Source organism: Acanthaster planci, linkage group LG15 (genome assembly GCF_054643075.1).
Source record: "Acanthaster planci isolate LZ-2023a linkage group LG15, COTS_SCS, whole genome shotgun sequence".
NCBI classification, from domain to species: domain Eukaryota; kingdom Metazoa; phylum Echinodermata; class Asteroidea; order Valvatida; family Acanthasteridae; genus Acanthaster; species Acanthaster planci.
In genome coordinates this window covers 14,640,944-14,654,285 of record NC_141791.1, presented here as the reverse complement: position 1 = coordinate 14,654,285, position 13,342 = coordinate 14,640,944, and the positions used below count along the sequence as shown (strand labels likewise).

Genomic DNA, 13,342 nt, shown 5'->3' with positions numbered 1-13,342 from the left:
CAATTGGTATGTACATGTATATGCGATTATGCACCGTACCCACAGAAACGAGTTAGCCAGTCTTGCTGTAGTTTGTGTACATATTTACGATACGCCCGGGGACAACTCTAAGCTTAGCAAACTAAGTGCATCGGCCGTTTGCGACACAGAGCCTACATTCGATGTGTCCATTGGCTCAGCACTTGTCAAGAATGCGGGTCAATGGCCTAAGCCAAGTTCGTAATAAAGTTACAATTTAGAAGGTAAGTACTGGAGTGTTTGCTTATTGCACGGTGTGCATGGTGTGTGTGTAGTTGATTGTAAACATTTTCTTTTCTGCAAATTATACTTTTGGGAAGAAGATGGATGTTTCACATTTCAATTTGGGTGCACAGCCTAGCCATGCCACAGCACAGGCATGACAGCACTAGTAGTGGGGCCTACATGTAGGCCTACACATGGGGATTGTGAATTAGGGGACCCTGTTCCCATAATAAAAGGGAGAGCTACATTTTAACTTTGGAATTCAACTTGGTAGATGGCTATGACATCATGCTCAATTACTGTCGTGTCTGTAGGTTTGAAGTTGTAAAAAAAAGGGCAGTGTTTTGAATTTTTGGGGTAATTATGAGGGGAAACTGAGCATTTTTTTTAAATAACAAAGGACATGGGCCTATGCATGACATGATGCATTCAAATTTGCATGGCTGGTTTATCAGTAAGAAAGTCACATTTTCTTAACAATTTTCAATTTGAAATATCCAAAAAATAGGGTAAGCGCAGTAAAGAAAGTGTTGCCTTTGTTGGGGGGGGAATTGACAGTTTTGCATGATTAAAATGACAAAAACTGGGGGGTCTCCAAATATAAAATTCCCTACACATGCCCTACCCCATGTGGGGTCCGACGTTGGACCCCACAGTTCTGCCACGCTCCTGATATCCCGGGGGTTCATTACCTTTAGCACCCTGTTCCTGTTATAAGGGAGCAAATTCTACTTTTTCAAAACAACTTATCTAAACAAGTTGTTGGTGATGCCCTCTTTTATATCAGAAAGAAAAGAGAACAGGGTTTTCGGTTTTTGAGGGAATTTTTTGAGGGATGGCAGCGTACACGACCGCCCTGATTGACATATAAGTAAGTGTAGTCTGGTTACTTGACCTGAATGGAGATTTGTTTTGATGAATCCAAAATGCCTAAGTCAGGTAACTAGAAGAAAAACAAAATGGTGTGATTCGACAGAGTGGTTGTCTTTTGCCAAACTCAAGTTAGAAATTTAAAGTTTTCTTGCTTAAATATTGTCAAAATTTACCTAAACTAGGCCTATCAGGATTGAGTTAATGGTTCCTTAAGGTCAAAATGTTAGTTTTGAGAAAGTAGACTTTGTTTCCTTATTATAGGAACAGGGTGCTAATGGTAATGAAACCCATCCCACGAGTGTGGCGGACAACAAACCCTACAGTTTTGGGGGTATGCACAGGCTATGTTTTTGTAGGCACATGGTAGGCCTAACGTCACGTCGAATACGATGGGTCTGTTTCCTACATGTACCCCAATGGTCAGTCCGAGTCAGACCAGAGTGACTTGGGCCCTGCAAATCGCCTCTTTTAACAGTTGTACAGACCTTGTAATTTGCCTTTCAATATATCATCGAAATCAACTTTCAACTATTTTGATTTGTTTGGCTTCATTTACATTACTTCATCACTCATGGAAATTAAAGAATGTGTTCTAAATTTGTAAAATCATACACCAGATGTGACGAGGACAGAAAAAATTAGACCCCAAATTCGAAGAATGACTGTACAAAAACATGTTCCACATTGCCCCACTTGTATGCATTCATAAGCTTGCCTATATTTGCATGTACAGTGTATTCATGACGATAACGCTTGATTTGATTTTGATTGACTTCTATTTATTTTTCATTTAATTTCAGACTATTAAAACTCAGCTTCCGTCAACATGTTGTCAATGCGAGAAAAAGCAAAGGTGGGGAACTCGTTGATTTGCCTTTTGAGAGCACTCCAAGGAAAGACAACAACAGTTGAACTACGGAATGAGAGCTATGCCAAAGGATGCATCATTCATGTAGATGGATTCATGAATGTACAGATGACTGCTGTCACATTCACATCACAAGATGGATCCACTTTAAAAATGGACAGCTTCTTTGTACAAGGACCACAAATACGCTTTGTTCATATTCCTGATGAAGTTAATATAGTGGAAGCAATGAAAGAACAACTGTCAAGGATTGGATTTGAAGAACCAAGGAATATGAGAGGAAGAGGCAGAGGATATAAACAGACAGGACAACGGCGTATTAAACAGGCTACAACCAGAATTCAACAATCTTGACTCTTTTTAAGATATTTCAAACTCTAAAGAGTAGAGATGTGATCATATAGTTAATACTTCCATGTGTGCCTTTGTAAATGTTGCAGTATTCATCGCGGAAATGGTCCATTTTCATCAGTTGATCATGACACATTGTGGATTGCCAAACTTTTGTGATCTTTATTTGTCAAACCCAACACCATGGAGTGAACTGAATCAGAACTGAATCTGCTTGCCCTGACAAAGGTACCCAGTTACCAAAAGCTCTGCAATTACATAATTCACAGCACTGATGTCTAAACCATGGAGTATTGAATTTTGTAAAATCTCTTTTGTGGAACTCTTGCTGTGGATAGTTTTGCAAGAACCATCACCAATTTATGCAAAATCCAGTTATGTGGAGAAGACTCCTTGTGTATAGTTTGAACATCAAGCCTTTGCAAGATGCTGATTTGAGCAGTTGAATATCCATCAAAATATTACAAAACCTTGAAATGGATTTAATTGAATCAGCATGGTTTCAGTAGGTCTGTGTATTTAGCTTAATCTTAAGTTCAAATATTGAACCATGTGCTCTCTCAAGAACATCCACAGTCATTGATGACAATTTTAAATGTGTTTGTTAATGTGTGACACTTCATTTATTTAAAAAATGTTTTGATCACGCCTCGATGTTCAGTTACACTCTTGGCCCACCTTCAATGGTATTCATTAATGTAAAGTCATAGAAACAGAATGCCAGGTGCTTTTATTCAAAGCTGCATCATGGCAGCAAAATGCTGACTCTAAAAGCAATGTCAATTATTTCATGCCAAAATTTAGCGTATTTATTATGAAACTGTTGATCTATTCAGTTAGTCATTCAAGACATTCATGGATTGTTCTGTTCTTAACCACAACTGCATGGATTTTGGCACTGCATCCAATTCTTCCAGGAAGTTCGCAGTTGTTGAGGGGACAGTTCTGGCAAAACAAAAACATCCTGTTGACATACATCATCACACTTCCATCTGCTATCATCTATATAATACGGCAGTATCGAAGCAAGCCATATTCCCATCGACACATCCTCGCCTTGGTAAACATGAAGAAACTGGGAATTCTGTGCAATCCACTCCACTAAATCACGAGTCAACAGATTGCCTGACCCACAGGCAAACGCAGGATAAACTGGGGCAGGATATTCAGTTTCTGCCCATTTACCAAGTACATCTAGAGGCCAGTTAGTTCGGAAATTACCCCACCATGTGCGGCTTTTTGCAGTGATGTGTCCATTTTGAAGCATCCTGATAACAGCCTCAACATTCATAAAACAGTCATCATCTGTTTTGATGATAAAATTTGCTTCTGTGCTGTTTATCACCCAACGAAAAAAGTGCACTAGTTTTTGTGGAATGTTCCTATAGACATCAATTTCATCAACAAAAAGAAGATCGCTGTATTCCTTTTGCTCATCCTTGAGAGTTTGTGATTCTTGGTTATTTCTTTCAATCTGAGATTGTGCCATGGCTGAACTATATTTGATCATTTCATCCACTTTAACAGGTTCATAAATTTCAAAAACAAAGTTTCCAAGTGGGAAGGAGAAATCAAGAAGTTCAATCTCACTTGGGAAACCTTTTGTCTTTGAAGTCCGTAAAATTTTTCTTGCAGATAAAATCTTATGAGTGTTATGCATATGACTTCCAATTTGCTCATTTTTTCTTTCCGAAAGCCACACGTCATCCTTACTGAGAGGTCCAACAACAATAGTTCCCTCAAAGTTTTTTGGAAAGAGATAAGTTTCCACATCTTTGAATCTAAAGCCATCTAGGAGAGTGCCTGGATCATTGGGGGTGAAAGTAACATCTATGACAGGTTCTTGGCTCCATGTATCATACAGTGTGACGCTGCATTGCTTTTCCTGTGACAAAGCAGCAGCATTTATACCAAGTTTCCTCACAATCAAAGCATAATTGACCTTGAAGTCAGTGCCAAAGTATTCAAGTGATTTTGTTGCTCCATAGCGGTTGCTCAGTGGCATCTTAAAATCTAATGCTACTATTTCTGCATTGAGATTCACCATGCTTGTGTTTAATAACACTGACTGGCATGAGTACATGTCTTCCCGGAACTGCTGAGGGATATCACAACCACGACTCCCAACGATGAATCTAAGCAGTACTTTATTTTTCAGTTCAGACTGTTCTCGAATGTACTGCCCCCATGTCTCTCGTACTGCATGGCGTTGTGCAGAGTTTTCTCTTGCTGATAATACGCCAAATACAATCTCATGGTGCATATTATATCTTGTTTCTTGTTCTCCAAATTGCAAAAATAAATGACGAAATGTAAATGCAACTATCCAGACGGACAGAAAACAAATGGCTGAATGTGTAGAAATGGGCCTGTCTGCCATCCTCAGTAAGTAACATGTAGCTCATACAACCAGGTAGGCATTTGTTGGTGCAGCTGTGCTTGTGTCTTATCACTGACGAGCAGTAATCAGGGGGTTGAAGCACATGCATGTAGGTAGTACAGACATGACAGATGTACAGACGTAGACCAACATGACCAAGACTCAAGAGCACAAACTCAGCTATCAATCAGATGCCAGACCAAACGTTGACATGTACTGTTTCAAACGCTGAAGCATAGATGAACATTACACTTTTAGACGTCATTAACATATCTGGTCATACTTGACCCGTGGATTCAGCCTGAAGTGCGATGCAACATGTATCGCAGTTTGGAAAAATAAGAAACACAGGGCGCAGCCATTTTTGTTTCCCATCTGTGACAAGCTTTAGAGGGCGCTGTTCACTCAACCGTAACAGTACGAAAATGGCGTTTGGTGAAGCTGGGGAAGGACGGACAGCCACGTAAATTACGCGCGTACCGTGACTTAATTAGTTGTTTCATTCATACGTCTGTTGCTGTATAGAAAACCCAAAGAACAAGTGAGTATATCCTTTTTAAATTTGACATTAATTAATCAATCTTTTGTGTACTCCATGTAACCTGCTAACGCGGATTAACGTTAGGCTTCAGAGAGGTGTCATGTAGATGCATGCTAAGTATGCACATATCACATGTACAGTGTACATGCAATCGTGCGCACTACGGACAGGCCGTGAGGCTGTGCATGCAGACAGTAATTATGATACACAATCCACAGGTGACAACAGCATTACCACTGATTACCCTGGTAAATGTCCTTGACATGAACCATACCGGTACTTCAACAATGTTTGGCATGCTCGGTCATGTTTCATTTGTCCTGAGATATGTATACATGTATGCTACCCCTATGCCCGATTAGTTCCTGATAATTTAGACTCATTTAGCCTAATCCATGACATCATGAGGTCTTATACCGCAAAAGACTTGCTGCAATTAGGCTAGAATGTTTTTGATGAAATTTTTCAGTTTCAGTGTTATTTGTCTTTAGTGTGCTTTCACTGCAGAATTTATGTACAGTAACATTTAAAGCAGGCTCCCAGTGATGCTAATTACTATATTGAATAAGCCTTTTTGCCAATACTGCATCAGTAATTTTGCACAATGGTAAAAAGGCATTGTGCAAAATCACCATGAAGTATTTGCAATAAGGCTTACATTCACAAATAAAAATATGTATAGGCCCCGTTCGTGCCGGTATTTGGCTGTATCAGGCCCAGATTTTCCATGTTATTAAATCTTGAGGGGAAATTTTAAGCTGTGCAAAACTGGCAAAGATCACACCCTTAAGTTGTAAACCAACTGCAGAACATTACAATGTTACTGTACATTAAAGCCGTCATTTGTACCCTATTAATTCGCTCAAAAATACAAACCCTGCTGTCCTCTTTCCACAAAGTAATCACTCAGTTATTTGACATGGTGTCATTATTATCCACAAAGGTGAGTCAGAAAGTTTAATCAAAAGTAATATTTTGTTCTATTGTAATAACAAGGTTTGCCAACCAATACATGTACACAAATGCACATAGGATAGAGGGATGCACCAGTCCTGTGTTTCACTTGAATTATTCTGTCGACATAATATCCATTGTTATGGGAAAAAGTGAGAAAAGGGTGTCCATTGTAATTTGCATGCAGTGTGAACATACGTCCTAGTACATCTTTGTCCAAATAATAATGAGTCTGTCAACTTCTTCCTGCAGAATTATAATATTAAACTTTTTTTAAATGTGTTCCAATTGTTAGGTAATGTAAGTACAATCTGAAAACTCTGTTCAAATGGCACACTTTTCCCACAGAATATCAATTCACATTATAAACTGTAGAACTTGTGGCTGCTTTAATGTGCTTGTTATTTTGATCAATGTTCCAAGTCAGTAAAACTCCCAAATCCATCAACTTTGCCTCATTTACCTTACACCCTTACAGATGGCATTCATACAACGGAGCCCTAGACAAACTTGGGCTAGACGTGCACACTTTCTTTGTTTTGCCTGACCGATACACACATGTGTCTACAAGTACATGTACATGTACGTGCAGTGTGCGTACCACGCACCTACATGTACATGTACATGTACATAATTCAATTGTTACAATTTGTAGACAATACATGTAGCCCAGTAGATAAGGTTGATCACTTGCAGGTGGCCATGTGTCATCAGACATTGTTGCTGCACATATACTGTACATGTACACTTGTACAGGCTGTGTGCCAAAACGGGTCTTACATGCACATGTATGACCTCATACAATATTTACTGGAACCTTTGAACCTTTGAATTATATCATATGATATTTTAAAAAATAGCTTGATTAGTAAACAGTGAATAAAAGTAGCATCCATTACTCAATTTACTGGGTTCAGTTTATTGTTTAAACTAAATAAACTGCAAATGTTTGAATTTTTCCTTTGTATCATTTGTAGAACAAGTAGCATACTGGGTACATGTACACGTAGTTGAATCATGCTTGAACTTTGAAGGAAAAAGGACACATGCGTACATGTATAAAGGAAGGAACAAAGACTAAAGAAATTAATGCAAACTGCTGGTTACCCCTTTCATTGGTTTCTAGTTTCAACTGCAAACTACATGTAACTATAATAGGTAGCGCTCCCTTTTAGGTTGATGTACGATGTACATGTACATGTAGGTGGTGAAAGTTACATGTATTCGTAACTCAGCAGAGTTCCAAGACATTTTCTTCAGCATAAAATTTTTTATAGAAAAGTGCAAAGGTGGTAGTTCGGTGTCCGTACAGCTGGTCACTCATCAGATCTTTGTTTATATTGGCCAGGGTCAAACTACCATTTTACTATATTTCCTGTGAGCCACAAGTCATGTGCATCATTTCATGTAAGCTAGACAGAGCACTGTACATGTAAACCAAATGCTATACTGCCTTTTCCTGTACATCAACAATTATGGAACATCATGTATTGTATATACAGGGAACTGTGGTCTAATGTACATGTATTTGTATATTATAGTAACCATGTTTAGTTCAGCAGGCATTCTAAGTTCAGATGTATTATCCATGGACGGAGAATCACTGAGTTTGGATGTCAGGCATGGTAATTGACTTGTGTGTCCATTTTTGTTGTTGTTTACAATGAACAGTTGGCATGTGGAGTATAACCTGTTCTTGGTGCAAGTGAAACAAGTGAAACATGTACATGTATCATAAGGAAGTTTGCTTGTGGGTTGGTTGCACCGAGTGTCATGGCAAACATTTACAGTGCCATTTCCTTGAGTGATGTTAATTACTTTGTCTTAATAAGGATGTTTGGGAAGGCCAGATTTGCATACATGTACGTGTAAGCACAGAATGACCACAATCAGAACATCTACTGTATGTACCTCATTACTAGTCATTATCATCACGTGATATGATCATGTGAGAGTTTCTCAGGTTGTCTGAGAGGCCACGTGATCTCTATTTAGTTTGGACTCTTCATGGTTTCACTTTCAGTCTCTTTTGCTTTAGGATTTTCAAATAAAAAAAACAAAACAAGAGTTACAGTGGCCTTGAGTATTGAGTCCTTAGTATCAAAATGTAAAATCAATACTGCCTCTTACAATGCTGCAGTCTCTCATGTACATGTTTTCCTATGTGTCCACGTAGATATAACTTTGACATGTAAACATGTACCTGTCCATATACAGCTAGAAGTTATTCATTGGATGTAAACATAACCTGGACAACATCACATCATGACTGGACAGCATGTATGTGTACATTACGTGAATTAATGGACACCTGTGGTGCTGCAGATTTCTTCCATTAATATGATCGCATCAAAGACAATGAAGAAGACTGCTCTGTGACATACATGTACATGTATGTGTACATATGTACATAACTGGTAGTTGTACTTATATGCGTAGACTGGGTCTTTAGACATGGTCTGCCCATGGATAATTGGCAACTTGTGGAATAATGAATGTAGCACATTTCTACAAGCAGTGAAGGTTGCATCATGTGGGACGCATACATGTACCTCCATAATTCATTAACTGTTGCATTTTTTTTTTATGTCGAAGCTATCCAGGATTCTCATGTATCGTATACCTTATCCACACTCATTTCTTTGTGTATACCCGGTACAATTTGGACAAATACATGTACGTGTACATGTATGTAGTCCCATTATCTTTGCATTTTGTACAGTGTACATGTACTTGTTGTCAGAACGGTAGTAAAATGGTCGTATTTTTCTAATTTGTCATTAACTTTAGATTAATGGTGCATTTACTAAGGTCCATTGCATGATATTGAATTGTGTTAAAACAGCAATTCTACCAATGGATTTTTGTCGTGGCTTGCTTGAGTCTCATTTGTCCCAGACCTGGATTACACATGGGTAAAGAAGTGCTGGTACGGTATATGTCCAGGTACTCAGACCTGGAGTCTGGGAAACTTAAAATGAAGGACAATTGCTAATGACAAGATATTAAAAATCACTGCTTTGAGCACAGATCTTGAGTTCATGAGCATTTGTGTTCAGCTAGGCATACAATATAGAACATTTACTGGTAGTATGAATAATTTCAGTTTGCTTGGTAGGGTTGTGTTAATAGTTTGTGACCATGGATGGGCAATTCTACAGTACTTTGCTGCTTAAACATGGACTCTTGATACCAACAAGTGGGGCGTATGCTTCATCACCACCAAAAGGTTGGAAGGTTTGTGATAATTATGTGAGTTATTGGGTTTGTACCGGTACATTACTCACAATGAATCATGACTCACACCAACCCAGGTACATGTAATTTATCATACTAGTATACGTACTGTACATGTACAGATCTACACGTACAATGAATGAATTCGGGACGAGCTTGCAGACTTGTAATATCACCATCAAGCTGGTCTATTTGAGAATTGAACATGTACCGTATTCCTCCCACATTGCAGAGCTACCTGTACGTATTACATACAGTATAGGCATGGGATTAAGCTCTGTGGCTACGATCTATGTGATCATTGTACACGTGTCATGCGAAACGGGTTAACTATTGGATGACTGTGAATAAAATATCTGTATTGGCCAATATTGAAACTAAAAGCTGACCTGAAGTAAACAAAAAGGGTCAAAGGTGCGCTGTACCACTGTGTATTGTATCTAGATAGGGTGTGTTGTTAACCGTACTGCATGGTGGCAAAGTGTAAAATAAGGGTGTACTGCACAAATTGTTACTTTGCTGCTGGTATGCCATGAGTAAGAAATCTCTGTTTTCGAAAGGTAGAGATTTTTATTGTTAACCATTATTTCGTGTCTTTCGGGAATTACCTTCCACAACTGGAAATGGTAGACTGCAGCTGTCACTTCCTTTCACTATCTCTGCCGTTTTGTCTACTCTTGGTATGTGGCAGCTACTTGTATGAATACATACTGTTCTGCTCTGATCAAACTCATTCTATCCCACAATGCACTGTAGTAAACGATGATTTTACATCATCAGTACATACATGTATATACAGGGCTATTGTATGAGTGTGATTTTAACATGACAGCTAGTGCATATACATGTACAAGAACAACATGCAGGTTGCTCAGTCAATGGGTCCTTGATCTATGGTCAATGTTGGTCTCACTGCAGTTAGAACTGTAGTTATATGAATCTTGTCATGAGTTTATCAGTTGTGTTTACTACATACCGCTACATGTAATTATTGTTTTGGGTGTGGGATTGAGACCTGCTTTCTACCGTTGTATCTTTCAGCTTAGCCATGAGCACAGTATTGAGTTCCCTTTCTGTACAGTGAGTTACAGTGATCTTAGTGTAACCCTTTTACATCTTGTTTGGTTACATACATACATACAAACTGTACGTGTGCAGCTCCACCCCAGATCAAAGGGGTAGCAAGCCTCCAGCCTGGAGACAGTCAAGGTTGATTGCTCAATTTCATTCCCAGCATGTGTTATGAGATCCTGTTGTACATGTATAATGTGAACATTATGCTAACTCATTTAGGAAAAAGGACATGTTCACTGGAAATGCATGGTACATGTATTTTCAGTAATTGGTACATTATGCAGGTGTACCAGTACTCTGTACACACAATTCTATTGTCTCTGTCCTTATACATGTATGTACTGGTATACATTTACATTGAACATGTACATGTACATCATGTACATACATACGCTTGTCACCTACAGGTACATGTACATGTCGAAGTTCATTTTAAGGGTAGCCATACAAAGCATCTTTAGGTGTATAGATGTGAACTGAAGTGTGTTAAGCCAAAGCTAATTTACATATGGTAAGTATTGTAATTTGTATTCTTAGTCTGTGTTCAGGAAGCTGTATTCAGCCACAAGTCTTTGTGCAAGGTACATGTACGTGTACAAGTACTCCCATTTGAACAGGTGCTCCATGATACAACCATATGCGTTACTGGGTAACTGCTGATTTTGGTCTGGAATTTCCCTAGAAATGAGCTGCAAGTCAAAAAATGAACAAGATTAAGAAAACTAACTCATTTAATAGTAAATTTGCAAACAATGGAATTTTTCATACCCCCGAAGGTAAGTGTTTTTTAATGTGAATGTTTGATATCACAACAAACTAATGTATTTCCTTGCTTTTGTAGAAGTTGCATGCACACGTGCGTAAAAATTGTGATTTACATGTATTCAGTATATTCTGTATGTTGTAACCATAATATACATGTACATCTGTTTGATGGCATAAAGAAGAACTGTGTAACTAACTTTAAGTTGCTTTGTTTCATATTACATGTACTTTTTACCTACATGTACTCCTTATTTGTATAAATCGAATTGACTTCATCTGGGCTACTGATGCAGCTTGCATCTGGGTTTGACAAATTGGACTTTGATGACATGATCTGATTAAGCCACATTTACAAACATGCTGTTCCTGTTGGGAACATGCTCAACCAAATTTCTAACCTGGGATTCAAACAGGTCTGTGTTAATGAGAAATTTTGACAGTATTTTCCCCTAAATTGTTGTTTGTTTGATTGATTGCTAGCCATGAATCTAGATGAGAGTGAATTGATGTCAGATCCCAAATTCAAGGCCTACTCGGCGGCTGTAGACAAAGCATTGAAAGGATTTGAGTATTCCAGTGAGTGGGCCGACCTCATCTCAGCACTTGCTAAACTTATCAAGGTACTGTACATGTAGCTGTTGCAGCCAATCCCAACCTCACATATACTAGAGTCTCCGTAACCATGACAACTGAATACCAGTAATGAACCTGATTCCAAATCTGCAATAAATTAACCATTTGAAACGTTGCATTTTGATGTATTGGTATTGTTGTCAGTGTACATGTCATTGTGAATGGATGGCACAACCAATGCTGAAATTATTGTGTCTGCCTTAAATTATTATAATGTCCTGCTTTGCAAATGCCAAGATGGGTAAATTCTAACAGTATCATTGTCAGTATGTTTTGCAAAATATCTAATTTAGGTGAAAGGTACTGTAGTGGATACAAGAAGTTACAATTATGAGTTGAGATACTTCTCAAATGTCAAATGGAGTGAGTTATAAATTCAAATCCTTTTTATTTTGTACAGTTTTGTAACTGGACATGTACACGTAGCAATCAGCAGCTTTTGCTAAAATCTCAAATGGCTCATCATGGTGCATTAAAATAAACTACATGTATACAAGCACCTGCAGATGAAATGCTTAAATTCCTAGGAATTTCACACATACTAGTATATACATATACGTGTACATGTACTTGAACTCTAAAACCATTTTGTATTTGAAGGGGCAGTTCAATTTAAACACACACAGTTTGCATTCTCCAAAAGTACACATTTCTTGGATACGTGTACAGTGTATGCATGTAAATAATTTACAGTGTGAAGCCCTTTAAATGTCACATATTCAGCCTACACACAGAAACGTACGTTTACCATATCGCACATGTGCTCCATCCCTGATTCAATTACAGTGATTCTATGCATGATACCAATTAATGATTGACAGTAAACTGATGTCTCAGAAGTACATGTACAGTACATTATACGTGTACATGTAATAGACCCTACAGGTATGACTGAAATTGCATACATTTAAATGTACATACATTTACATTCTGGAATCTACTATCCATGTTCATGTAATTTGATGTAACATGAACACAGGTACAGTTTAATTACGTTTTACATTTTACATGTATAGGACAGAATACTTTTTAGTCACAAATGCCCATAGTCAAGCAATTGGTTTATAATTTTGTATATTGATGTGAATACATGTTTCACCAAATGCAGATGTTACACTTCTCAGTTCCTTTGTGTTGCTTTTGTAGTCCTTAGCAAAACTGATAAACAAATCCATACAATAGTTTGTTATTAATAACACTAACTGTGCATCAAGATGGCCGGCAAGAATTTACATTAATTTTTTTAGGAGTCTTTTCACATGAGCAATTTGCATTAAAGGTAATTTGAAATTTTGAATCGATTACATTGCAAACTGAAGCATCTGTTCTTTATTTACAATATATCAAATAGTTTTATCAAGTACTCAAAAGTACCTCAAAATGTGGCATCTTTATGATTAAAACAAGCTTATGACCTAAAATG

The 13,342-nt window shown here is 37.9% G+C and overlaps 3 protein-coding genes across 4 annotated transcripts in view; 2 read left to right on the top strand and 1 right to left on the bottom strand.

Annotated features, from left to right (window-relative positions):
* The first annotated feature begins 95 nt into the window (after positions 1-95).
* On the top strand, positions 96-2,931 carry LOC147796727 (U7 snRNA-associated Sm-like protein LSm10). The gene is made up of 2 exons (XM_087146708.1): positions 96-242; positions 1,917-2,931. The coding sequence occupies exon 2, from the start codon at positions 1,943-1,945 to the stop codon at positions 2,336-2,338; it is 396 nt and encodes a 131-aa protein (XP_087002834.1). The 5' UTR covers positions 96-242; positions 1,917-1,942; the 3' UTR covers positions 2,339-2,931.
* Positions 2,471-5,068, bottom strand: b3galnt2 (beta-1,3-N-acetylgalactosaminyltransferase 2). Its single transcript, XM_022234127.2, has one exon. It carries the CDS (start codon positions 4,713-4,715, stop codon positions 3,207-3,209), a length of 1,509 nt encoding a protein of 502 aa, XP_022089819.1. The 5' UTR covers positions 4,716-5,068; the 3' UTR covers positions 2,471-3,206.
* A 46-nt stretch (positions 5,069-5,114) lies between these two features.
* The window catches only part of LOC110978826 (protein DOP1A-like), a 31,834-nt gene continuing 23,606 nt past the window's right edge, over positions 5,115-13,342 (top strand). Inside the window, exons 1-2 of one of the 2 annotated variants that reach the window (XM_087146705.1) lie at positions 5,115-5,256; positions 11,767-11,906. In XM_087146705.1, coding sequence (XP_087002831.1) covers positions 11,769-11,906 — 138 coding nt within the window. In that variant the 5' untranslated portion in view covers positions 5,115-5,256; positions 11,767-11,768. Of the gene's footprint in view, positions 5,257-9,254; positions 9,440-11,766; positions 11,907-13,342 lie in introns of those variants that run through there. The other variant, XM_087146706.1, reaches the window with a different exon arrangement.

Coding starts and splice junctions, on each gene's coding strand:
- b3galnt2 (XM_022234127.2), bottom strand. CDS start 4,715: ATGGCAGACAGGCCCATTTCTACACATTCAGCCATTTGTTTTCTGTCC.
- LOC147796727 (XM_087146708.1), top strand. CDS start 1,943: ATGTTGTCAATGCGAGAAAAAGCAAAGGTGGGGAACTCGTTGATTTGC.